The sequence below is a fragment of the Typopeltis vanoorti genome, chromosome 14 (genome assembly GCF_054136105.1).
Source record: "Typopeltis vanoorti isolate ZY-2024b chromosome 14, IOZ_Tvanoo_1.0, whole genome shotgun sequence".
In the NCBI taxonomy this organism is placed as follows: domain Eukaryota; kingdom Metazoa; phylum Arthropoda; class Arachnida; order Uropygi; family Thelyphonidae; genus Typopeltis; species Typopeltis vanoorti.
The window spans coordinates 85,573,928-85,599,372 of NC_143562.1; the positions used below are offsets into that span (position 1 = coordinate 85,573,928).

Sequence of the window (25,445 nt, forward strand, 5' to 3'; positions counted from 1 at the left end):
GAGGAGCGGTCCTAGTATCTCTGCCCAGGAACATTTAACTTTTGGTAGGGAATAAGCTCATCTATTTTAATATGACAGCTGTATAATAATATTTTTATGCCTTGTTTGCTTTTCATATTTGGTTGTCGGAAAAGTGTCAATTATCCCACTATGCTACGTCTAAAATGATGTTATTTGCATTATAGTACACGAATAAGATTCAAGCCGGTTCTGTATTACATTTGTGAAATGGCTTGGGATTAACTGAGTTGGATTTTTTTTTCCTGATATTAACTAGTTCAACAATGTGGGCAAAATACAAGTATAGCTGAAAAATAATTGTTGTTGCGTTTTCTATGGAAGTTTGGTGCCATTGCAGGTTTAAGTGTCCAATCCATGTCAATCGCAGATTGATGAGTTCCTAGTCAAATCGTAGAGAAAAGCCTCTGTGAATTTAGGAACTAATGTGCAAGCACAGAAACTATTAGTATTAACACTGAACTGCCATAAGATGAGTTAGCAAAATAGAACCGAAAAATATATGTCAGATCAGCCGGACCATAGGATACCACAGTTGAGGAAAATCAAAAAGATCGATACATGAATTCGCCAGGGTTACTAAATAGTAACTTAAAGGGTGTTCCAAAAAGTGTACATGCGATGATGAAAGGGATATAAGATAAAATTGTTACTAAACAGGTACTACAACTACCTACGAAAGATTCTAGACGCTATCCGATTGTTATACAAGATCGCTTTATAAAAAGCGAAGTTCATTTATGGAGACTCTTGTGTTAAAAAAAATTAAAGTTATCCTGAATTTTTTTTTAGTTAACTGGAGAATTTACCTGAATTCAAGACTTAAGGAAAAGCGTAATCTTAAGATATTGCTGTATGAATCCTAAGCGTTATTCTTTGCAATATTAATTTTCCACTATGTATTACTCAAACTCAAGGTAAAAATTTTATCGATCCGGTAATTATTCTTCAGGATCTATAAGTGATATTTATGCATACAGATTGCATAAATGACAATATTTATGTTATTCTACACGTATGTCAACTTAATCCTGGGTCGTTAGTCTCCGGGCTGAAGTAGTTGCTACCGTCGACTATCTTTTAAAAAAATATGGGATACCCTGGAAAAAAAAAAAAGATAGGGTTTAAAGATTGCAAGCAAAAGATGTAGGGGGATCCCTTCTTTCGATTTCCCTCAGGAACCAAAGCCAATGAGGTACGTGATCTAACGCTTTAGTTCATAAGCTAAATTTCGAAGCGAGTAAAGAATGTACAGTTTCCAAGAAACTTGTAAAAGCAGGATAATTTTTTAAAAGTTGTTTATTTCTATAAAGCAATCAGAGCTATCTTAAACTACAGCTGTATAGTAGCTGTTTAACTTGTTACAGTTTCTAAACACTGAGATATCTTGAAAACAGTAAAAGATCACACCGTACTATAAGCAATATAATTATTCAGTTTATTATCCTCTTAAAAAAACCCACTGATTCAAAGTTATTCCTGAAAAGAAAAGTCTTAACTTAATGATTGACTGGGATTTTTCGTTAGTTCTGTAAACTGCGACGTGCTATTTTGATATACTGCTGTTGAAGATTTCAACTCGCACGCGCGTACATACTTCCAAAAAAAAAATCTGATGCACGAGCTTTTATTAATTTCGTGCATCAGATCTTATTTTTGAGAAATTTCATTTCCAGTAAGCCATTATCAAAAACAGCCATGTTTATTATTTTTTTTGAGATCCTACTACGTTTTCTCCAAAACCAGCGATTCGTATACAGTAGCGAACAAATTAATCCAAACACACATTTTAAAGAAAAATGTTTAATTTCGCGAGAAATTAAGTACAAAATATTAAACTCCAACTTTACCTAATAATTTATAGGTGCTCCTGTTCCTAATAAGTTCATCAAGTCGCCTAGGCATGAATTATCAACGTGGAACACATTTTTCTCATTTCTGCATCTCGAACCATACTTTTATAATGGATTGTGTTAAATTATCCTTTGTATCACAATTTAATTTTCTAAGTCTCGTTTTCGCTATGGCTCACAAAGTTTCTATTCGGTTAGTATCAGGAGTTACCTGACCACTGAAGCAATTGGATGAGATTTTTTTTTAGGAACTCACTTTTTTTTTTAATCTTTTGGCAGGGAGAGAGAGATCCTGTTTGGAAGATGAGTCCTTTGTCCTTCTGGATTTGCGGGACCGCTCTTTACTCTAATAATTTTATGTATTGGTCACTTTTCATCGTACCGTCAACAGACAAGTGATCCTGGACCGTCATGTGTAAGACAACTCCAGAGCATCTTTTTAGATGGATGTTTAGGAGTTTGTTGGAAGTCAGTGGGAGAAGTCTTCTCAGCCGATGATTTGCAAACATAGGGTAGTCGATCTCCTTGAACAAAAAATTTGGCTCTCATCTGAGAATATGACCCTCTTCCACTTCTCAACAGTCCAATCTTTGTACTGACTGGAGCCTCTTTTTCTGCATAGCCTTCAAAACAGACGTTTATTTTTTGGTCTGTGGACAGTTTCCCCTGCTTCCAACAGTTTTCGATGGATTGTCGTGTCAGAAACATTAATCCCACTAGCTGCCAAGTCTCTAAGTCTAGAGCAGGCAATTTTGGATTCATTTTGCTTTCCTAACTAGTATACGATCTTGAGTAAGTGTAATTCCCCTTTTCTGTCAGGAGAAAAAAGGCACTTGTCTCCCTAAATCTCTAAAATCGCATTAACAGTACCAAACCACTCATTAGCAATTTGTCTTCGTGTCATGGATGTGTGCTGAGAAGGAGTAAATTTTTTTTAACGCTTTCTTGGTTATCATTTTATAGCACAAAATGAATAAAACCCTACGATTGTCAACTTGTTTACACTATTTAAAATGCACAACACTATTAATAAACACCGTAGAGACAGTTAAAACAAGCAGCACTCAACCAAAACAGTGAACTAAAACCAAAACCGAAAATAGTAAACCGATTTTTGCTCACCATTTTCTTGCTCCTCTTTGTTATTCTTGACATTACTGCAAACATTTCCAAGTCCTTCTAAATCACATCCAGTAGTTGCTACATCCCAAGAAAGGAGACCTGTAAAATAAAAATATTTATCTGAGGGCGAATACAAACATTCAGTAAAAATTCAAATCATTCTATAGTGAACGTAATAGTCAGGGCTGGACAAATTATGAAAAATTCTATTTGCTACGGAAAAAAAAAAAAAAAACTTTTTTCGTATTTAGTGATGCGTATTATCGTTTGACGAACATTTCCATTGTTACACAATGGAAAAGTTTGTCCAACAATAATACGCACCGCTAATCACTTCTTTTTTGGAAGAAAGGATCACGTATATTTTTCTGTTTTTTAAAAGTTAAGGAAAAAAAGGTTTGGTTGGAAATTTTATTACATAAAAATATGCTCTTTTGTCCAGTCTGCAACTACTTGTCACGGGCAAGCGTATTTGTCGAGCTCTGGTATTAGATCTTTTACATCTGCAATGTAAAATTTTAGTTTAACTCCTTCCACTTTATATTAAGTTTCTGGATGGCAGAACCAAATCTCACATCTCGGTTATAAATTATTTAAATAGTAAAATACTTTGCATACTAAACCAAATGATAACTACTGCGGTCGTAAATAGTAAGAATGAACCATAGAATACATTCAAACAAATTCAAATACACTGATATTCTGACTCGATTAGATTTTATAAGTTTTGAGATGGGTATTCTTCCATTCATAGCAGATTATGCTTAAATCTGTTGAACAGCCAAGTACTTAGTTTCCATGTAAACCGTGGAAACTAAGCACAAACCGTTGCAGTTTGCTGCACTCACTGCAATATTGCGCGTGGAATGATTTCACAACTACATTAAGCAACAGACAGGGTTGTGGACAAATCCAGGAAGATAAGGCATGATTTGGACTGTAGAGCCATAGGAAGAAGAATTCCAAATTGCTAATTTCAAACACCAAAACAATTAAAGCATCGGTGTATTATAGGTGAGTCAACTGCATATTCTCCCATAGTGCCTTGTTTACAACGGAAATGAACGGAGGAAAACCTTAATGCAGCTATTACAGAGATGTAAAATGTAACTTCACCCCAAAAGAAAAATCTACAAGTAAATCCATGGAATTTAGATCACAATATAACTAAAGACAGTGAAACTTATTTACCTTGAGGAAATTATTCATTTCGTCCAAAGTAGTAACTCTAGATCGTGTCCTCAAGCATTAATAATAAAGGAAATCCTACGTATTAGACTACAACAAAAAAAAAAAGTAAAACACTGTCACAAAAATGGAAATATGTTACAAAGAAGTCGCAGTGCACATTTCCTGTAACAGTACTTAAAACTTATTCAAGAAGAGCTTAATAGTCGTTTCTTATAGTGCAGAGCTGTATATAATATGAAAGGAAATTTCATAGAGGTAGTTTCAAATTTCATTACGTTGCCACAAAATAAGTGGGATCACTACCGTGGATATTCTCTCATTAGAACAGGTCAGACAGTTTCTCTGAACTCTCATGCAATCTCTCCGATTGCAAATTACGTATGAAACTGCAATATATTCGCGAATCAGTCTATTCGGGAATCCTACCCCTGACTAGTAGAAGTCCCAGATAGACTGGTGTTTGCGAGCTTTAGTAGATTTTTTTTAAACAACCTAATTTGCTCATTTAAGGTTTTTATTTAAATTTTATATTTGTCGTTTAAACTTATAGTTTGAAGGTGTTAAAACAAATGATAACAGTTTAATTTATTATGGTATTAAATATTAGAAATTATAATATATTAAAAATAAAGAGTTTAATTTTAACAGTTAAAATGTATGCGTTTCTGCTATTTTACTATGGCTTTTAGTCATATTTGATATCATTAATGTGTGTTCATCGCAATCGTTCCTCTTTCCAAACCACTGTGGACTTATTTAAAATTGTACAGTAATGTCAAAATGCTTCATGTTATATTCTGTAGAAAACGAGGATGCCACTGAAATAACTACTTAGCATAGTGAATACACAGCACTGTCCACTTAGGTTAATACGACTTTAGGAATTTGACACGCGTTTATCAAATCCCTAAAGGCTAGTCAATAACTCAAATATAGCGCTCTTGTTTTAACGTTGTATTTGCGTTCTCCTCAGGCGGACAAACAGAAATGGCTGCTATGTACGAAATTCCTAAAAGGTATCTCACAGGCAAAAGTGAAAAACTACAATCTATTAGCCATTTCTTTTAAAAGAAGTACGAGTTTATATTATGATTTACACGCGCAATCTATATTCAGTAATGATTGAAAATTCCCTCTCTTAGTTGTACATTGCAATTGGCATGCCGGAAAAAAAAAAAAAAAAAAAAAAAAATGAATGTTCGGTAGTTTAAACCGTTTGAAAAAAAATCCGAAGAAATGCTTATCATTCCTAATCAGAAACATTAACGTTATGGGTTAAAATTGCTGTCAATTTGTGCAGAACAGGTGAATCTGATCCGTCCGCTGACCAACTTATACCTAACTTCTTTCTATAATCCAAGGAGATGACTGCTAGAAACATACGAATGCATTATTAATAAACCACGACGGCAAGGTCTGAAATTCACTATACAAGATCCATTCGATAATACAGCAGCTCTTGTTTTATTAGACATGGACGTAATATACTTCAGGAAAATTGATGTTTACGTTCTTAAACTTGCAATTTTAAGAACAGAAGACTCAAAGCCTATCGTTTAAGAATACACCTCTTTCTCTTTCATATTTTTTCCAGTTAACACATAAGTAGTGATATTGTTCTGCAAGGTAGGAGTGACAGTTTAGTGGATAATCCAGAGTCATGGCTGGTTAAGAGAAGTAGACATGGCAATTCGTGACTACGGGATTAAATGCGTGAAGACTCAGAATAGCGTAGTGGCATTTCTTAACTGCTTCCCTATGCACGCCTTATCTAACAATGATAAATCAAGCGCATATTATTTCTGCTGTTGTAACTACGCTCAAAGTGACAGAAGATTTTGAAGGTCGGTCACCCTTATGTACAGAATTTCATTCTGCTAAATCATAAATACATGGTTCATTTAATGCAAAACATGTCATTTAATAAATTGGTTTTCAGTTAATTTAGCATATAAATCACTGGAAAGTTACTAGCTTGCACAACAAATAATGAGAGGAACGATGGTCATTTAGTGAAGTATGTATAGGAATCGTTCTTGCAAATAGTAATTCACTATCCATATCCGTTTATTGGGAGGAGAGCAAGTTAGTAACCTCTGAATTTAACATTCTTAGTAAATTGATGGTAAAGTGCAAAATTTAATTTGGGTGTTAACGAAACGAGTGTGGTATTTAAAAGTAATAAAAATGTTGATAATTACCGATAATCAACAACACTGAATAATCTAAAAAGGCACTGCTGTAGCAGTGGCTTCGAAATTATCCCAATACACTTTCCGATTATCAATAGAAAAACATCCATAAAATTAAAGAAGCTTCTGCTGTCTTCCTTACTTTTTTACGCTTCTGTATGGACCATGTAGACCCGAAACCAGATCCGACGGATAAGGGTAGTTAATCCTTTTTCCTGTAGTGTCTTGTGTCTGTAATTTGCGTGTGTTCTTCTGGACGGTTTGCCTGAAAAACCTGTGTTTTATCCTGGAGAAAAAACTCTTCTACCTCCTTATGAGGCCAGCAAACTTGCTCTCGATTGAAAAGCCCTGATAAAGGTTCTCCTATACGAGATTCGAACCCAGGCCCTTCCAGCCAAAGGGGCGTCGACTGAGCTAAGGCTTCCCTGATGTCTTACCGTTTTAAGGTTACGATCTCTTATCTTCCATTGGTTGTCCATGTAAAAAGACAGAGGAACTTTTACATCTGAGAAAATACAACAATGGTATAGAATATTCTGCACACAAAGGATGAAGAAATGAAGGGAAAAGGTAGTCTAGTTGCTTCTCGGGATAGGTATCCATCTAGAAAAGGTAATAGCAGAAAACCAAGCGTCTGTGGAGAATCACGAGAAACGTTTCATTTAGAATAACTGCAGTGCTTTTGAATAATAGAAGCAAGGATTTTGTGGAAATTTTCGTGGTTCGAAGTACCACTAAGCATAGTAATCATATTTTCTGAAGTGGAACAGTTCAAATATTCCTCTTAAGTTGGCTCAACATCCAAAGATGTAACATTTTACAAAGTAAAGTTGGAGGTTAACATTTTAAAGTTAGAAAGCTGTGGGTGAAATATTTGGGTCCATTTCTCCCCCCCACACACACACACTGAGATTTAGTGATATTTAAGTTAGTTTTTTTTCCACTACAGATCTTGCATTTCATCGCATTTTACAAGATTGAGAAATACTCTAACAGTGCCATTTGACTTGATATAGATCTGAAATGAGGAAAAGGTTATATACACTGTAATCAGCAGGCTGCGAACGCGATTCGCAATCCATGAAAGAAACCGAGTCAGCCAGAAAACTTCAGACCGTATAGAAAACAATTCTTCGCATTCTCTGATGAATTTTGTATCTTTATCCAGAGAAGAATCCATTCTAGAGTACATGGAGACTTCTATTTACAAAACCATCAAACCGAGATTGAGCAGAATGTGCAACCAACAGCAAAGGAAGATACCAGAAACAACACAACATACTATGATGCATTTTATATATTGGTAACTTATCGAAAGAAATCATCCAGATGTGTTGGTAGTCAAGAGCATCAGTCTGTGATAACTGTTCAGTATTTGTTTTGAATTCCGATTGGAAGTTAATTCGAAAATTAACTTTTCGATTCATGGCAGCCTGCCAGAACAACGTGAATAAAGTTTAAAGTTCTTTAAACTTTAGTTTAAAAACCAATGGTTTTCCAACTAAACATAGTTCTCTTCCTCCCCAGCCTAGAAGCATTTTCATTGTGTTCCTTTAATTTCTATTAAATAAAGGAACGCATAAAAATTAGTACATCGCATATTTCGAATACTGATTGCAAGATGAAAGAAAAATTACAAACATCATAAAAAATGTGAACGTATTTCATTTAGCTTCTACGATTAGAGAAGTGTGACTAGTCGGGCTTATAACAATAGAATACAGCTGCCCTTAAAAAGTAGTAGTAATGCTACGCATTAATGTTTTATTTGCTAATTAAGTTATCAGTAATTGAAACCTTTAAATGCAACTATAAAGAGTAAAAATATTAACATGCTTTGATAGCTTCTTTTCATGTTCTTAGTATGTTCATATTTGTACTCTAATAATAACGTTTAAAATTTTTGATTGATGATAATTTAACTAGAAAATAAAACATTAATCTTAGTCTTTATCAAAAAATTCGCCAACAAACTGTCGGGTGAGGGGAATCAAAGATCTCCATTTCTTTCACCCCCGAAATATTTTACCAACACAAGTTACCATAAGGTGCTTTGACCAAAGCACCTTATGGTAAACTTGTGTTGGTAAAATATTTATAAGCTCTGTATTACTTAAAACTTAGTATTTCTTAGCTGGCTCCCACTGATGAGACCTCAATAAAGGTCGAAACCGGTCTGAGTAGTGGCCCCCTTGCCTTTGATACATAGCATCATACATCTCCAGGAGATGTGATTTACATTAAGGGTAAATATTAAGAATAGTGATCAGAGCTTATTCTACCTTTACCACGAGTTGCCTTGCACTTGCACTACGTGCAGGGTCAGCTAGACATGCAACACTTGCAGGCGCAAACTTGACTGACTTGTCTGTTTGCTTACTTGGGAAATGGAGTAAAAAAAACAGGTTTATATTTAAAATAACTTGGTATCTTTAACAAACGCTTTTCTGTTAGGGAAAAAAAAAACACGCAAAGAATTTCCCTTCCTATCCAAAACCTTTATCGTATTGTGCAAGTGAATCCTTTCTAATATCTTATATACCCCCCCCCCCCCCATTTTTAGCAACAGAAATTAAAGTAAAATATTAAGCGAAGAAGTTCTGTTAAGTCCTAACTGCAGAACTATGAATGTTTTTATCGATTGGTGGTTGTGGCACAGCGTCCTTGATGATGGTATCGGTTTGCTGAACACTCCTTCCCCCTTTCTAGTCTCAGTATCCGGCACAAGCAAGTTAATTACTCTACCAGAACGCAAGCAACAGTGTAGCGTAGCGGATGAGATCGAAGGGGGACGGGGAAGGAATCTGGGGGTAGGTGTCGGGTGAAAATAGGGACTAATGCTAGGGATGCACGTATGAACAATCTGACGGTGATGAGGCGATGGCCAGGGGTTGGCGCAATAAATCCTTCACACTTCACTGTACGTCAAAGTCGGAATCTTTAATAGGTAATTTGGACGCTAGGAGGATGAGCGGGAGAGTGGTGTGGAATGAACTGCACTTGTACAGAAAGAAGCTGCCGACACTGCTTTAATTGCGAGTCTAGAGAGATTAGTTCTGGCGAAACACGTGCTCTGTTTTATCCCTTTCATTTAACTGAGATCTCAATTACTATTCGAAACGAGTAATTGAATTGTGGAGTTGTACAGTCGATTTTTTTTTTTTTTTTTTTTTTTTAAAGGCAATCCATGGAGAGAAAGTGAATGAACGTTAGGTTGTCACATTTATAAAGACGGTAAAAATATTCAAAAATCGAAAAAGGAGCCACAATCCACACTTTAGTTTGAGTTGATTTATTACTGATTTATTTGCTTCTTTTTTCTTTTTTATTTTTATAAAGTTGTCTGAAACTTATCGGATCAAGTTCAGCAACTTGCTATCACTTGTTGACGTTATCGTATTCTGTTACTCACTCAATTAATACCAGGTAGAATTAGACAACTGATGCAAATGTGTAAATTGGGAACCTTGAAATAAATATTTAGGAGTAATGATCACATGCTAATCAAATGAGAGATGGCAAAAGTGCAGAATCGAATAAAGAGGGAGTAACTTGGTTTTATTATTATTATTCACTCATTTACATTCAACTGAAGGTATCTGTTGGCAGACTAAAGTACAGAGCTGGCATACATCATTGTTAACTCTTTCCATGGGCGTTCGAACATTTCTGGAATAAGTGGCGCTACAGTGTGAATTTTGTCTGAATTTCTGAAGTTACTTTTACTACTGTTTAGTTGTTAACAAAGATAAAGTTGTAATGAAGTCAAAAGTGCTACACTAGTTAATATTATAGTTATCTGTAAACGTGACTATCTCATTTCCGAAATGAAAACTTAATAGTGTAAATCGACCTAATTGGATAGCGGCTTACGTTTGCCAAAATTTTTCATTTGCGTAACTCACGCAAAGTAATGCATTTTACATCATTTACGCACATATGACTACTTAATGTTATTGAACTATTACATGCATCTACAAGTGGGAAAAAAAAAATACAGTGATTCCCTGTGCGACGGCGTCTGGAATGTAACGTGTCACATGACCGGAGTTGGCTGTATATTATAGCATCAGTATAAAATTCTACCATTTAGCTAACGCAGATTTAGTCACTGATACAGTTTAGTTATATGTAATTGTCAAGCAGCTAGACTGCAATTTTCTTGTAATGCTTTTTTTCACGAAGCTAAATGTAATACTGTAGATATTAGTTCTCGATGAGCATCAAAAGAAAACTTCGACCCTACAGGAGTGGACGGGTGTTACTGCCAGTGTATATTCAAAATGTTTGCCTTTAAAAATGTATGCATTTAGATTTAGATAGTTCAATCCAAGATCGACAAATACCTAATTATAATTTAATACAGCTTACTATTAAATCTAATTTTTAAAATTAGTTTTATTTATTACTTTAAAATATGTAAAAAATGAAGGCGACAAAATATTTAAAATTGTAATATGTACAGGACAACCGTATATTTCTGTCAGTGAATCATGAAAAAAAATTCTCCAAAGAGAACAGATAGAACTCTTTATCCCAACTTAAAGGGATAAAGAGTTCTATCTGTTCTCTTTGGAGAATTTTATCGCCTTGTTAGGCAGCTGGTCTCCATCCTTCAAGCCATAGCGAACCGAATTATTAATGGAGCAAAGGCTTTCAGGGGAAAGTACGGCAGACAACTGCCACCATCTCCTGGTTCTTAAATCCTAAGATTTGTATTATTGTCTTGATACGAATAGGGATTAATACAATACGAAAAATTGATACAAATATGAATTAAGATGTGGGGTTAAAAATCCTGGTTTCGGGAAATCCCTATTTGATCGTTCTAAAGGTCGACTAATTCGAAGAAAGGCTTAGAAAAGGTTCTTCCTCTAGTTGGCGATTAGAATTGAAATTACGACGGTCTTTCGTCAGGCGGCCTAGTGCTATGGATGCAAACGCTATTTCCACTTACATTCCGAATCATGAAGTCAAGATTTGTCAGGAAATTACAATTTAGGGCCTCCAACCCAAGAAATTCGTCTCCATGAATATTTAGTGCACTACTGCTATTTAATAGTTTGTTTTAAAGTTGTATGGTAAGTTAAACGATAAAAAAAAATCACATTTGCAAATTATTGGGCCGAGACGCGTGTTCCTTGGTGAAATTCGATTAGAACTTATCGATATGACAACGAACACTCGCTTTATCCTCCACAATTTTTTTTTTCACATCACAAAAATAATGTTTCAGAATCTAGTTAACACAGCTGCCAAGGGTGATAATAGCAACTAAGTTTTATCTGTTTTGCTATTTTCAGTTTCACTCATGGTTTCTATTAACATGCAGCACGTATTCATCGAACGTACGCACCTGAACGAGACTGTATAGATTTATTATTTAGAAGTAAGAAAGCTTCAAGCCATAGAGTTGACATTTTCAACTGGTTGGTTACTTAATCCTACAATTAGCTATTCTTTCAGGAAGAAAAGATTAAAGAAAAAGTAATAAGGTGCACTGTCTAATGAGGTTTGTCTTTCGTATAAATATTTGAGTTCTACAGTTTTATTAAAATACTTTAGGGCAATTGAGTAGTGTTTTTATTAGTGAAAAATGCTTTTCGTTAAGGTCTTTTAAATAAAGATGCAACCATTCTGCTGATTTTACTATATTTACATATACATTTATTCCTTTGACTATAAATCCCATCAACTCTTTTTTTCTTTATAGTATATAAGACGCTACAACTTATTCAAACGTTGTAGGGTGCAAATATAAACTTATTAATATCCCAGCAACTTTATGACTGCCGTTCATTAAAATCATGTCATAGATTAATGCTGTTAACAATACCGCTAGTAAAATGCAAACCCATTTGTAATAAAACAGTTCTCTTGTTTAAAATTCAGTTCTTTAGCATTCTTAGAAGTTTCGACTTTTCGGAACTTTTTCATTGACATGACTTTATTTTGATTTTATTTATGTAGCTCTCAATCCCTGAAAGATTTTTTTTTATAAACCTATAGTACATTTATATCGTCAATGGGCTAAGGAGTATTGACTTTGTTTTTATTAATTTTATTTTTTTTTTAACATAGTTCGGAAACCCTTCTCTAGAGACCAAATATGGAATTTAAGCCCACTTCATGCCTCCAGTAAGCAGAGCGGTCTCACATCGGGCGATGAAATTCATTTCTCGAATAAAGACAAACTTCACAAACATCCATGCTCACAACGGGATTCGAACCGCTCGGCTAATGAGGCAAACAACTGTACATGTAAACATTACAATTAGTAATCCGTGCTTTGCTTCTTTTCTGTATAAATCCCTGATTTGCCTTCAGGCATTTAGTTTCTATTGCATGTTAAGAAATTTTCTTAACATATTTTCTTCCAGGTCTTAGAACATGCGAAAACCAGCTGCCATCTGCTCAACAAAAAGCAGGTGCTTTTCTTTTAAGGAGCAGTAACTGCGTCTGATTTGTGCCACCTGCTTTTAAAAGCATTTCGTTTATGCAGTTAGAGGATTTCAAACTTGTGTTTGAAATCCTCTAAAACTATCTTAAGGAAATTACTTAAAATAGGAATTTTCATTAATAACCACAGAAATAAAAACATCGATATACGAGTCATTTTTGCGAAGCGGTCAGATAGATGCATTACGATAAGGTCAGTACTACAATTTAAAATGACCCTTAATTAGAAAATAAGGCGTTATCATTCTATATGCTCAAACTAGAAGCGTGATAACTGGCAGGTATAATGCGTCAACACATGGATGATAGCCTGCAGTAAAAAATAAAATAAAAAATTCAACTTACCAAGAAACGAACAGTAATTACGGTTATTATTTATCATCCAGAGAAGCGTGCTTTGACGTGTAAGCAACAATGTTCAGCTACGGGGTACACTTTCCATGTAAATCTTACGTTTAGCAGAACCTGAACACGCAATGCACTCGTTTTCGTTGAATGATGTATGGTTTTTCTGAGGCACCCTCGATCTGATGACCCAATAAAGAACAAATAGACATGCCCCGACATAAGGGCTTCGCATTTGTGGGTATCTAAATGAAATTAATTTAGACTGCTTTAAGTTAAATGGCCCAGAGCCACAGCTATGATTAAATTCTGAATACAGACTGCAATGCTTGGAGAAGGAATAGAATTCTTACATAGAATTAGTTTCCTTCCTATGAACAAGCAATCTGTTAGAACACGAGCATTGCATTCAAGCCTAAAAGGGATTCAAGAAGAAATAAAACTTTGGTTTTAAGACTACAGATATTTTGCAGTTTTCCCAAAATAAATGCAGGTTAAAAGTTTGAGAATTGGCCGATTTGTTCAATTAAATCAGGGGTCTCAAACTCAAACGCAGCAAAGGGCCAGTCAATTAGATGTATATCAGACGCGGGCGGTATTCAATATTATTCTGTGAACCAAAACAAACTAAAAAAAGCTCTAACAAAGGCTCTTTTGTTACCGGGCCTTTACGACTTACGTAAACAATTAACACCATTTAAATTTAGAACCATTTTTAAATTTAAAAATAACAAGTTTAGAAAATATAAGTTCAATTATATCTTATTCACATTTTAAGAAAATTATTTAAATACATAATCTTGACTTACAAAAATAAAGATTTTTATCTGCGAGTCCTTTTTTAAATTTGATTTTGATCCTGAGACCTGACATCTTTTCCTCTGTACTAAGATGTCAATATCTACTTTTTCGTTTCGTGTTGCAATATGAAGTATTGCATTTAATCTAGAATCTTTTATCCGTGAGCGGAACTTTTACTTATTTAGTTTCATAATTGCTCACATACATAGGTGCTTCCAAAGGTTGACAACATTTTTGCACAATAAATTTTATATTTATTGTGCAAAATATATTAGTTATATTTATTTTTTAGTTCAGTATTGCTCTTAAGTTCAATTACTTCCATTTGTAATTCTTCGTCAACATTTTCAATATTAATTAAAAAGGGTGAACTGAATAATAATTCATTTTTAAGCTGGTTGAAATCAGAATTTTTTTTAAATTCAATTTTCAATTCTTTAATTTGAGGAATGTACTTTTCAGCATCATTATTTCGAGAAATCGATTTAAGTGTAGGAAAGTGGGCTAAATTATTCTTTGCCAACTAGGTTTGCCAGAAATGACTTAATTGAATCATGCATATGACATATCGATTGTTCACGTTCTTGCAGAGCCCCCCCCCCATCTGTAGTCACACTTACTAATTTTGACCAGTCCGCGTGAGCATTTTCAAGACTTCTCAATACACAAATATAATTTCTTGTTGTTCCTGACATAGGCACTATATCCAATAGTTCTTCAGTCATTCATATCGTCATCAACGCCACGAATAAATATTGCCAACTGGGAAGTATTAATAATGTCTGTACATTCGTCAACTGCAATGGAAAACGCTACAAAACTATTTTTTCACGCAATATATCTTGGAAGTTCTCTGCTATATCTTCAACACGCTCCGCAACCTTATTTCCTGATAGGCTTATACTTTGAAATGCTTGCTTTTTTTCCGGACATATGATTTCTACTGCACTTAAAATACAATTTTTAATAAACTCTCCATCAGTAAAAGGTTTCGAAGCGTGTTGAAAAAATAGTTTTGTAGCGTTTTCCATTGCAGTTGACGAATGTACAGACATTAATACTTCATTAATGTCTATAATTATAATGTTTCACTTATGACGTAACTACATTTAACAGCAGCATCACTTGTGATAACATTCGAAAATATTCTCTGTTGAAACTTCATTTTTTAAATCTTTAAGTTTGTCATCACGCATCTTTTCTGTATATTTATCACAGTTCTTATGGTTTGTTTCATAATGGCGTTTTAGGTTATATTCTTTCACCACGGCGACACTGTCCACATATCAAAACATGTTGGGATATTTTTTACTTCCAAAGAAATATGGCTTCTTCCATTTTTCTCTAAAAGTTTTGCCTTCTTGATTTGTTTTTCTTTTTTTAGCTATAAATTCAGACATTGTGATGGGCAAAAAAATAAGTTATTGAGGTAACTTTTTATTAACACTATCATATTACAATGGTAACCTGTAACTTATTGACATTGTATCACGTGGCTTAAAATGGCTGCGTGACAAGTAACTTCCATTCTGTGTTGCCAACATTTGATGATAGAAACATGGTACGAAGAATTGTAGTAATAAGTTTTACTTTCGTTTAAAGCTGTCATAAAACATTTAGAAGTTTGAATTTTTTTTTCTGTTTTAATCCCCGCAAGATGTTAGAAACATTGATTTTTTAGAAAAGAAATCCGCCAGTTTGCGACCCCTGAATTAAATGGACTGACTGACGTCATATAGCTGCTGTGCTATGAAGATTAGATCTTCAATTTTTTCCATAGAAACATTTAGCCCTGAAGTTGTTGAAACAGATACTACCACGTTAGGAGGTCAGCTGGTGACACTAGCGAATGCAATCTAAGTTATTAAACGATGAGCAGATCTCGAAGATTGTTCGAGAAAGTAAAGGGTTAAAATTTTTATTGCTTGATGAATGCGCCTTCACTCAGACCAACTATACCTAAAACTTCTTTTAAATACGTTGGAAGGGTTTAAATTTCTGATCAGAATCCTGCTAAGGACAATATTGCCGATGTCCCTCGTCGCATACATTTGAATTATTTTTAACCTGATGTGCAAAGCCGTTTCCAAAGCTATCCTCCAAAAAATGAAACAAAAATTTATTTTACCACTTATGAAGGTATTTTTCATTACTGGATTTTTAATTAAAAATATGAAAAATTATTTTTATTGATCGGATATACTAAAGTGAGTCTCCGTAACTCAGTTGGTTTATACGAGCCCTTTGGTTGGAAAGACCCCTGGTTCGAGTCCCGTCTATGAGCGAGGAACCTTTATCAAGTGTTTTCAATCAAATTGTAAGTTAGCCGGTCTCATACAGAGGTGGATGAAAGTTTTTCGTCCCTCAGAACAGGCAAACCGGCCCCGTGAACACACACAATTAACCAACCTATTCCATAGGATTTTGGTTTCGAACGCCTGCACGGTGAAGCGGTCTAGGCGCTGGCGTAAATCAGGATAAGATATCTAAAGATTAACAAATGTTCAATAAGTAATAAGACTATATTTATACAGAAAACAGATTACCTTTAATCTTCATCATTTACATGGTTTTTTCCGAAGTAACTACTGTGAGACGCGATGCATTTGTCCCAACGTTGTGTCCACTTCTTAAACACATGTGAGAGTCCGTTTTTTGAAAGTTCTTTCAAAACCTCCTCCGCAGGTTTTACACATGCTTTGTTGCTTTCGAAATGGCGGCCTCTTAATTTCCTTCTTGAGCTGAGGAAACAGCCAGAAATCGCACAGTGCAAGATCAGGACTGTATGGAGGGTGTGGTAGGATATCTGTGTTGTTCTTCTGCAAAACGTCCACTACTACACAACTAGCAATATGTGGCCTTGCATTATCGTGGTGCAATAAGAAGCCATTCTTCAGCAATGGACGCTTCCTTTTGACGTACTTGATAATAGCCGCTGTGTTGATCATCGTCTCTGTGATGGACGTTGAAGATCTTCCCTCGCGTTCAAGATCTTCCACATTTTGCCTTCCTTCCTTAAAAGTTTTATGCCAGCGAAAAACACTTGCCCTCGACATTGCTTCATCGTGGAAAGCTTCGCGTATCATGTTAAAAGTGTCCGATGCCGATTTTTGCAAACGCACACAAAATTTAATCGCATAACGCTGTTCCAAGGACGCTTCCATTTCGAAGACTGGTCGCACCTCGTAGGCGCGCCGATGAGCACTTGCGTTTAGTCACGTGACACTCTGGCACATCAGCCCGTATACGCCATCTATCAACCTCTTTTGTTAATATATACAGCAACATTTTTATTCCACAGAAATTAATATTGTGATGACTGGTTTCGCCACAGTAAAATTAGCCTTATTACTTATTGAACAGCCCACGTACATAAATGAAAAATACAATATACTTATTACAGACTTAATTGGAAGGGGGGGAGGTTGATGTTAAAAGAATTGAGAACCACTAGTTTAGGACTAATAAATTGTTCAGTGGTGGCGCAACTGCCAAGTGCACTGGAGGTAAGAACTATAGATGAAATACTAGAATTCTAAGTCACTTTTTTTTTTTCATTTACTTAAAAAAAATGATCACTAACTGTTGCCGTACACTGCCTTCTTTTCCATGAAACTTTAAACTTAATGAGGATAAATCTGTTTCTCACTGGCAATAGCTTGCAGAATCCCATCATCAAAAGCCTTTGAATTCTGAGGTTTGATTTGTCCAGGCGATGTCTGGACAAATTTCTCCTGATATTCACTCCGTTGCGATTCGTTACACATATTCTTTGAATTCCTTAGATACTGAATTTCTTTTTCATTGCTCCATAGCATTCTATATTTACATTTTTGCTGAACATACCATAAATTAATTATATCCAAATTAAATTGGGCGCTATAAATTAAAACATGCAAATACTGTACCATCTAATTTTTTCAGTTATATATTCCGCCATTCCTTTTATCTTCAATGACATAATACTAAGCCATTGCAATTCTTTGATCTCTTTACCCAACCTGTTATCAGTTAATAGAATATAGGATAATCATCATAAATTCGACAGACTTATTTCTTTCGAGTATGATTATAAACGTAAACAGTTGGCCAGGAAAAAAAAAATACTGTGTTTAGAATGCGAACTCTGCCGCCAAGGAAACAAAGCAGCCAACAGCAAAATAGTATTTATAGCGAACATTTATAAAATATTCACTGTTAATAACTAGAAATAGGAATTGTGAATTCTCTATGGCAACAAAACGCATGCGCATTTGGCAATTATGCATCTGCGTATGTAAATTTAAAGTTTTGTCAATTCTTCAAGTGAAAAAAATTTCACAACTAATGCATGTTATTCAATTTTTCCCTAATATAAATTTTATAAAATTGCGCGCGATATAAAAAGCAACAGAACTTCAGAGCTAAGATCGGATCAAGTTTGTTAAACTATTTATACATACATTAAAGTGTCATAAGAGAACGACTCGCTTCTAATTTTTTTCCCACTGGAATATATCTTATCGACAGCCCAACTGTGGCACAACTGGTTGAAAAGACCCAGGATCCCAGGTCTTTTCAACTGGTTGAAAAGACCTGGGATCCTGTCAAAATGCACCAGAGACATTTACTGAGTTTAACCAAAGAAGCTGAGTCATTCTGTCTCAGACCATTCGCAGGTTTTCTTCCCACCCGAAACTTATTTTAGCTTCCTCAGAGGTTCAACCGACCTGAACACAAGCAGTCGAGCCATAATCTAGTCGTATTAACCATATCATTGAGCAACTGAAAGTCCAATTAAATCGCTTCCAGTTTCATGGAAAAGAAGGCAGTGTACAGCAACAGTTAGTGCTCAATTTTTTTTTTTTGGAGTAAAGAAAAAAAAGTGTGACTTAGAATTCTAGTGTTTCAACTATAGCTTCCACCTCCAATGCACGTAGATAGTTGCGCCACTGTTGAACAATGTATTAGAGTTCTAAACTAGTGGCTCTCAATTCTTTTGAGATCACCCCCTCCCCCCCCATACACACTTTCAATTAAGTCGGTAATAAGTATATTGTATTTTTATAATAATACAGCAACAATAACAGCAACTAGTCTCTTAAAAATGTGAGAAAAACATGTTAGATTTTTTTTTAAAAGCGCTAATCAGCAGTTAAGTTAGAAAACCATTAAGGAACAAAAGCTTAAAAACACATGAGATAAAACAGCATTACTCGCCGTTCATCGCGTATCAGACCTGACTAGTTTACACCGCAAGGTGCCAAGCTATTCACCTGTATTTTCTTGTAGTAATAAGCCTACCGCACATCAGTGGCGTCTACGGAAAAAGCGTTAAGAGGAACATATAGATTACAAGGTGAAGACAGATGTTTCAGAAAAAATGGAAGTAAACTGGATAAAAGAGTAAAAGAAGTTGCTCGATAGGTTTGATGCTGAAATGTGAATGTTGAAACGAACCCAGCAACCGATCGTGTTTTCACAGAGTAGTAGAATGACGGAAAGCAATTCGACAGAACATCGCCTGCGAAAGTATCTATAGAAATATCATAAGCAAAGTCAGAAACAGTCTGAGAAGGTTACTGGAACAATTAATTGAGAGGACATTGCCCATATCTGGATAGCAAAACATTACAAGGGTTTAGGTGAGCCATCCCACATGTCAGAACATTAATTTAAGGTTAGGCAGAATGTATACTTCATCAAATGTATGAAAAACTAGAAGAGTGTCCAAGAATTTAGATATTGTCTAGAGATCTGGTGTTATCATAACGAGAATTGAAGTAAGACCTTATAATAAAAAAAGGACTTAAATCTGCAGTTAACAAGGCCGTCCTTGACCTCACTTTCTACTTCTCCAGTGATTCAAGTAATTTCAAGCGTTGGCTATGGGAGACCTTGAAGCTCTGAATGCCTGGGCACTACAGGGTTTGTTAAATATAGCAAACTATGGATAGTGTTTTAGATTAGTAAAACACATATAGGAGGCAATACGTGGCTGAAAGTGCAGAGGCCCAGGCCAGGCACTGGTAAAAAAAATCTAAGTAGCGGAAGCTATCCATCATGGCATAGTAAACGATGAGGAAAAACTGCGGACAAATGTCAATAGCAAAATGCAAACCATAACATGGTGAGATATTTGGTGAGCAGGCTCCTAAGCAGACATTTAAACACACTGCAAGTATCACACGCGACCACGAGTTTCTCCAAATATTTCTATGGCTTATATCCAAAAGGTGGACGATGTTGGTTAGGATTTTATCATATCCATTATTTTCGAGAATACCGAGATTAAGACGACAAAAATTTTAGTTGTTCAGGAATCTGCCTTTCTGGCAAAACGAAAAGGAATGTTATGTTGGTATAGTAGGAGTTGAATTCCTCTGATCATCTATGCAGAAGATGGACAAAGGGTCAGCTTTAGCGACGTTACGATGATATAGTCCGACCACAGAAGGGAGAGCTGTCGTTGGCAGACTGCCAAGAAGAGTCAATGTTGAAGAGGAGAAAGAAGGCGACGTACGAATTGGTCACCAACACGTGAAATCACGTGCTTTATTCGTAAAATTTTTCAGCTGTCATACATTTTATCATACAAGTAAAATAGTTACTACTTTAAAAACTACAATGATCATAAAAGAGAAGTTCCCACAATATGAACTGATTACCCTATTATCGGAATGGATTCTCCTTCTTTTGACATGCGTAGAAGTGTCGAAGGGTCTCGTATCTGTGGGCGTACTATACCACTCAGACAGCAACCATCGATGCCAGTGGACTTGAGGGATCCAGAAAGCATTAGCCGTTTGATTTGTTTAGTATTTTTACACTTAGTTCGTTCCAAGTGAAAATGGATCTGATTGAATTTACAGCTGCCGAGCATGAAGCTGACTTTGTATCGAGCAATTTAGATAATTATTTGTTGAACTACATCTACCGGCAACTGAATTAGAATCTTAATGCAGATGTATACGTAAAGTTCACTTAGGCAGCGTATATGCAAAATGCTTGGCAACTTTAAGATTGCTGCTGGTCAGTAATAGTGATTATCAACGGGAAAAACAAAAGAACCTTTCGGAGTTCAATAAAGGGCTTATTGTGGGTGCCCATCTGGCTGGAGCCACAATTGTGAAAAGAGCAGAGCTGCCTGGTTTCTCAAAAAAAGCCGATATCCTATGTTTAATCAGTGGAAAAATAACCCAAATTGCTTCTCTAAGAGGCTGTGATCCTAAGGAGTCTGTAACGAGATCGCTGTCGTCTGAGAAGGACAAACATAGCTTCCTGTGTGCAGAAATTGACCGAGGGATTTAATGTAGGCTGTTCCCGACCTATATCTCACCGAAATACACGCATGGAATTGAAGAGGATCGGTATTGGCAGTTGCATGCCTATACGAAAACCACTGATTTCTGCGAAGAACAGGAGAGTTCGTCTACAGTGCTGTCAGAAACACCGTGATTGGACACTTGCAGAGAGTTTGGAGGGAGTCTCATGAAGCAATGAACCGAGCTTACCTTTTAAACACAAGGTTCTGGAGGTGATGTCATGGTGTGGAGCATGTTCTGTTAATATGGAACGAGTCCCCTGACACTGCTGGAAAGTCGGGTGTCCTCCAAGGAATATCTGAACAGTTGTTGTCAATCAAGTCCATCCTGCAATGTTGACTTTTTATCCAGTAGGTGACAGCTGTGGTCATGGACGACAGTGCTATTGTCCATCGCGCAAGAGTTGTTTAGCGAGCATGACAGCGACTTTCACCATCTTCCCTGGCCACCAGAAAGTCTGGATCTGAACCCCCCCCCCTCCATTTAAGATGTATGGGACATACTAGAAAACAGATCCGGGAGTAAAGGCCTCTTTCCTCAAGTGCCAATTAAAGGAGTGTCTGATAAACGCCTGGTATCTTTTAGACGTAGATGCAATTCAACACCTTGTGGAATGCTTGCCAAACGGCATATGCGCACAAATATGCACGAAAGGTACACATTGGTAGGAGCATCTTTGTACACGTGAAAAGCTAAGACTAACATAGCGAGTGAAATATGAAGGTCGCGAACTCAGCAAGAATTGCTATTTCTTAAAAGCACAAACAAATCAGACCATGAGAAGGGAGTGTATAAATCACAGATATTTTTGGATTATTATAGTGCCAAAACACACGAGGCTGAGAGGAGTGATCAATAGAATATAAATTTGGACGAAGTTGTGGGCTGAATTATAAAAAAATGTTTGTGTGGAGAAATAGTGAATAAAAATGACAGTCTCTTGGTTTCAATACATTTTTTTTTTTTACTCCGCTAGTTTTTTTTTCCAAAGCCGTAAAAATTTTTTTTCAGAACCATTTCCTCACCTAAGCTTCCACCTATCAGTTAATTTTCAAAACGGAAACTTTTCCGTCTTAAATTCAGGAATGAATTCTAAGTCCAATAGAGTCTATTCCAGGCCATATCGAGGATGTTGAACACTCTGATGTGCGCCCTTGCATTTGTCACGTCGCGAAAACATGTTCCTTGGCACTGATTTAGTTTCACTGCAATCTTTTGAGTAGGGATATCTATTGTAATGAAGGCATTAATTTCGAAACGACCCGCGTATTGTCCAACTATCTAAGAGAATATCCCTTGGGCAGATGGACAGTGTTGGGTCAATTCTAACAGCAAAGATCTTAGTCTTTCTTCTAGCGTGATGAGTGGAACTGGCAAGAAGTTGGTTTGAACTGTGGACAATGAAATCTCAAGGAAGAGGTGGACTGCAGAAAATGAAGCTTCTTCCTAAATATTCATTGAGGTAATCAAGACAATGTTTGTGGATGCAAGTGCCCACTAGTCTTGTGCCTGCAGTAATTCGAAAAAAAAAAAATCGTTTGGTCTCTATAGCAGAGTTTCCAGATATCTTATCCTTCGCAAAACCAAGACACTAAATGGACGATAGGTTTAACTTTTCGTTGATAGATTAGCATTAAGTGGTTATTCATTTGAACACTTAAAAATAAAAAAAAAAAAAAAAAAAAAAAAAAAAAAAAAAAATTAATAGCACGTTTCTGAGGGTAGATTTCAAAATTATTGCCCAAGAAATATGAAAACAGTGCATCTTCAGAAACTGTCCCCGGGTATTTTGAATTATCATCTAAGCAACCGACTGCAAACAGTGCCTCTTAATTGTGTGTGTTCGCCAGCTGGATTAGCTGTTTTGAGTGTTGAAAGTGAAGAGGGCAAACCCCTGCCATTCCCATGAGTCTGGCTAACCCGCTTTCAATTTAAAAGCGGTGCATCAGGGAGTTGAGCAGAATAAGTGGACAAAACGCGTACGTACATTGCTACTGCACGGTTCATGATTTCTCCCTCTAACCAGGTATAGATTTTTGCCAATGGTACTACTACCAGCGAAATGTCGCTCAGTTTCCCTCCAGTATAAAAATCCCCACATCCTCTCCCCATTAATTTTGCTTTTAATTTGTAGTGGTGAACTATGCAGAGCAAGATATTTGGAGTGAGAAATTAAAATAAAAAGGTGGTACGTGTTAGTTTGAGGGATAACTCAAGGCAACTGTACATACCATGCAAACAATACTACTGCTGCTATGGAAGTTTATGGCCAAGAGCCCTGGAAATGCGTTTCATCCAGACTTCCACTAATGCTAAATTTCAGCAATTCTAATGAAATTTAATTCAGAATGAAATTATAGCGTGCAGCAGATATGAAAACTTGCGAAAGAAATTTTCGGTTTTTCATTGTGCATTTCCTTTCTCCGACATTTACCCCAAATTAAAAAGAAAAAAGGGAATAATTAAAACATAAATGGAGAGTAACTAATAAGGAATGTGCATGAACAGTGTTCAATGCACAAGAATATAAACAGTAATGTACGTAGATATAATTGAAAATGCAAATACGATTCCAAAGGATGGTGGTAAAAAGGAGAAAAAAATCATTTACTATATTTCGAAATCCATGATAAATTCAGTTTACTAAATTTCCGGTCATTGGAAAATGTGCACAGATAGTCATTCTTCGGTATGAGTTACTTGTAGATTGGCTACGCCAGCCTCAAATTTGACTTTGTGAAACAATCACTACATTTACAACTTCCTGGTAACTAAAAGGTGGAAAATAGACAGAGTCAGTAAGTAAATCAATGAATGGAGTTTAACTTCAGTAGTGCAGGTGCTGCTTGTTCCCTTATGGAACATTATTCTGCATAGTGCGGTGGGCTAAACACCAAAGATTCACTCAAATAAAAACCTCAACCTCTTTGATGGGAGTCAGAAAACTGCATGACTTAATTTAGAACCATTTGACCAACAGTTCAAATTGGTTCAGAAATAAAGAATAGTAATTACAGGAAAATTTAAGTTGTTGCAGATAGGAGCCTTTCTCAATTAGGTTTCCAAGCCATGAATGGTCAGTAAACCTGTAAGCGACAGGTTTGCGTAGACAATGTGCACATGCATGGTTGTGCGCGTGACAAAACATGGTAATAATGAACTCTGAAAAATCTAGCGTGCTTAAACTTGATTATTTGAACCGATAATTCACTTCCTTGCCTCAGGGTGATCGTCAAGTTGCGCAATCGAAAGTCTGAATTTGTACTAATTGTTTCCAAATCGTTATAATCATTCCTTACACCACTAGATGCCCCCATCATATTATTACAAACTGTCGGAGACGCCGAGTTCGCTGTGACGTGTACAGGTTGTTCTCAGTGTAGCTTTCCTTATTGTGGGATTGAAATGTCTTTTTCTCAGCTGCAATGAATTTATTTTGGAAAGTTATTTCGCTAATTTCTTACGCGTGTGTTGCCGAGGAATTTCGCGAGAAATGTCCGGTACAGCAGTCCCTCAGAAATCGACAATAACGAGATTAGTGCAGCGTTTTTGAAAAACTGGATCTGTTGCAGATAGGAATCCGAAAGATCCTCGATTTTGACTGACGATAAAATGGATGAGGTAAAGAGAGAGCACTGCAGCGGTCCACAACAAGAAGCCACAGGAAACTTGCCATGCAATCAATGTCATACGGCAATACTCATAAAGATGAGAGATCGTTACACTTTCATCCATATCGTGTGCACTCAGTCCATGAACTGAAGGACCCAGATAAAGGCAAACGAATAATCTTCTGCAGATGGTTACGCTCGTTTGTTGAAGAACGTGGTATAGAGCTGCATGATACAGTTTTCTTCAGTGAAAAGGCCCTGGTTTCACCTCGGTGGTTATGTGAAGTCAAAACAATAGGATTTAGTTATGTAAAAATCCACATGCTTTTCATGAAAAAGTTGTGCATTCTCAAAAAATTGGAGTTGGTGTGCGATATCACGCGGTCGTATAGTGGGACCAATTTTCTTTGAAACTACGGTGAATAGTTCCGTCTACCAAGACATCACCATTCATAGCACTCCTTGATGTCAGCGAATGCCATTGTTGGTTCCAGCAAGAGTGCCACACGTCGAATTGTACTGTACATTTCTTGCAAGAATTTTTCAGTA

At 36.1% G+C, this 25,445-nt stretch overlaps 1 protein-coding gene across 1 annotated transcript in view; it reads right to left on the reverse strand.

The window, feature by feature from the left end:
- The window catches only part of LOC150099723 (uncharacterized), a 102,026-nt gene that overhangs the window by 12,698 nt on the left and 63,883 nt on the right, over window positions 1–25,445 (reverse strand). The window contains exon 2 of the mRNA XM_090403484.1: window positions 2,994–3,092. Coding sequence (XP_090259610.1) covers window positions 2,994–3,092 — 99 coding nt within the window. The remainder of the gene's footprint in view (window positions 1–2,993; window positions 3,093–25,445) is intronic.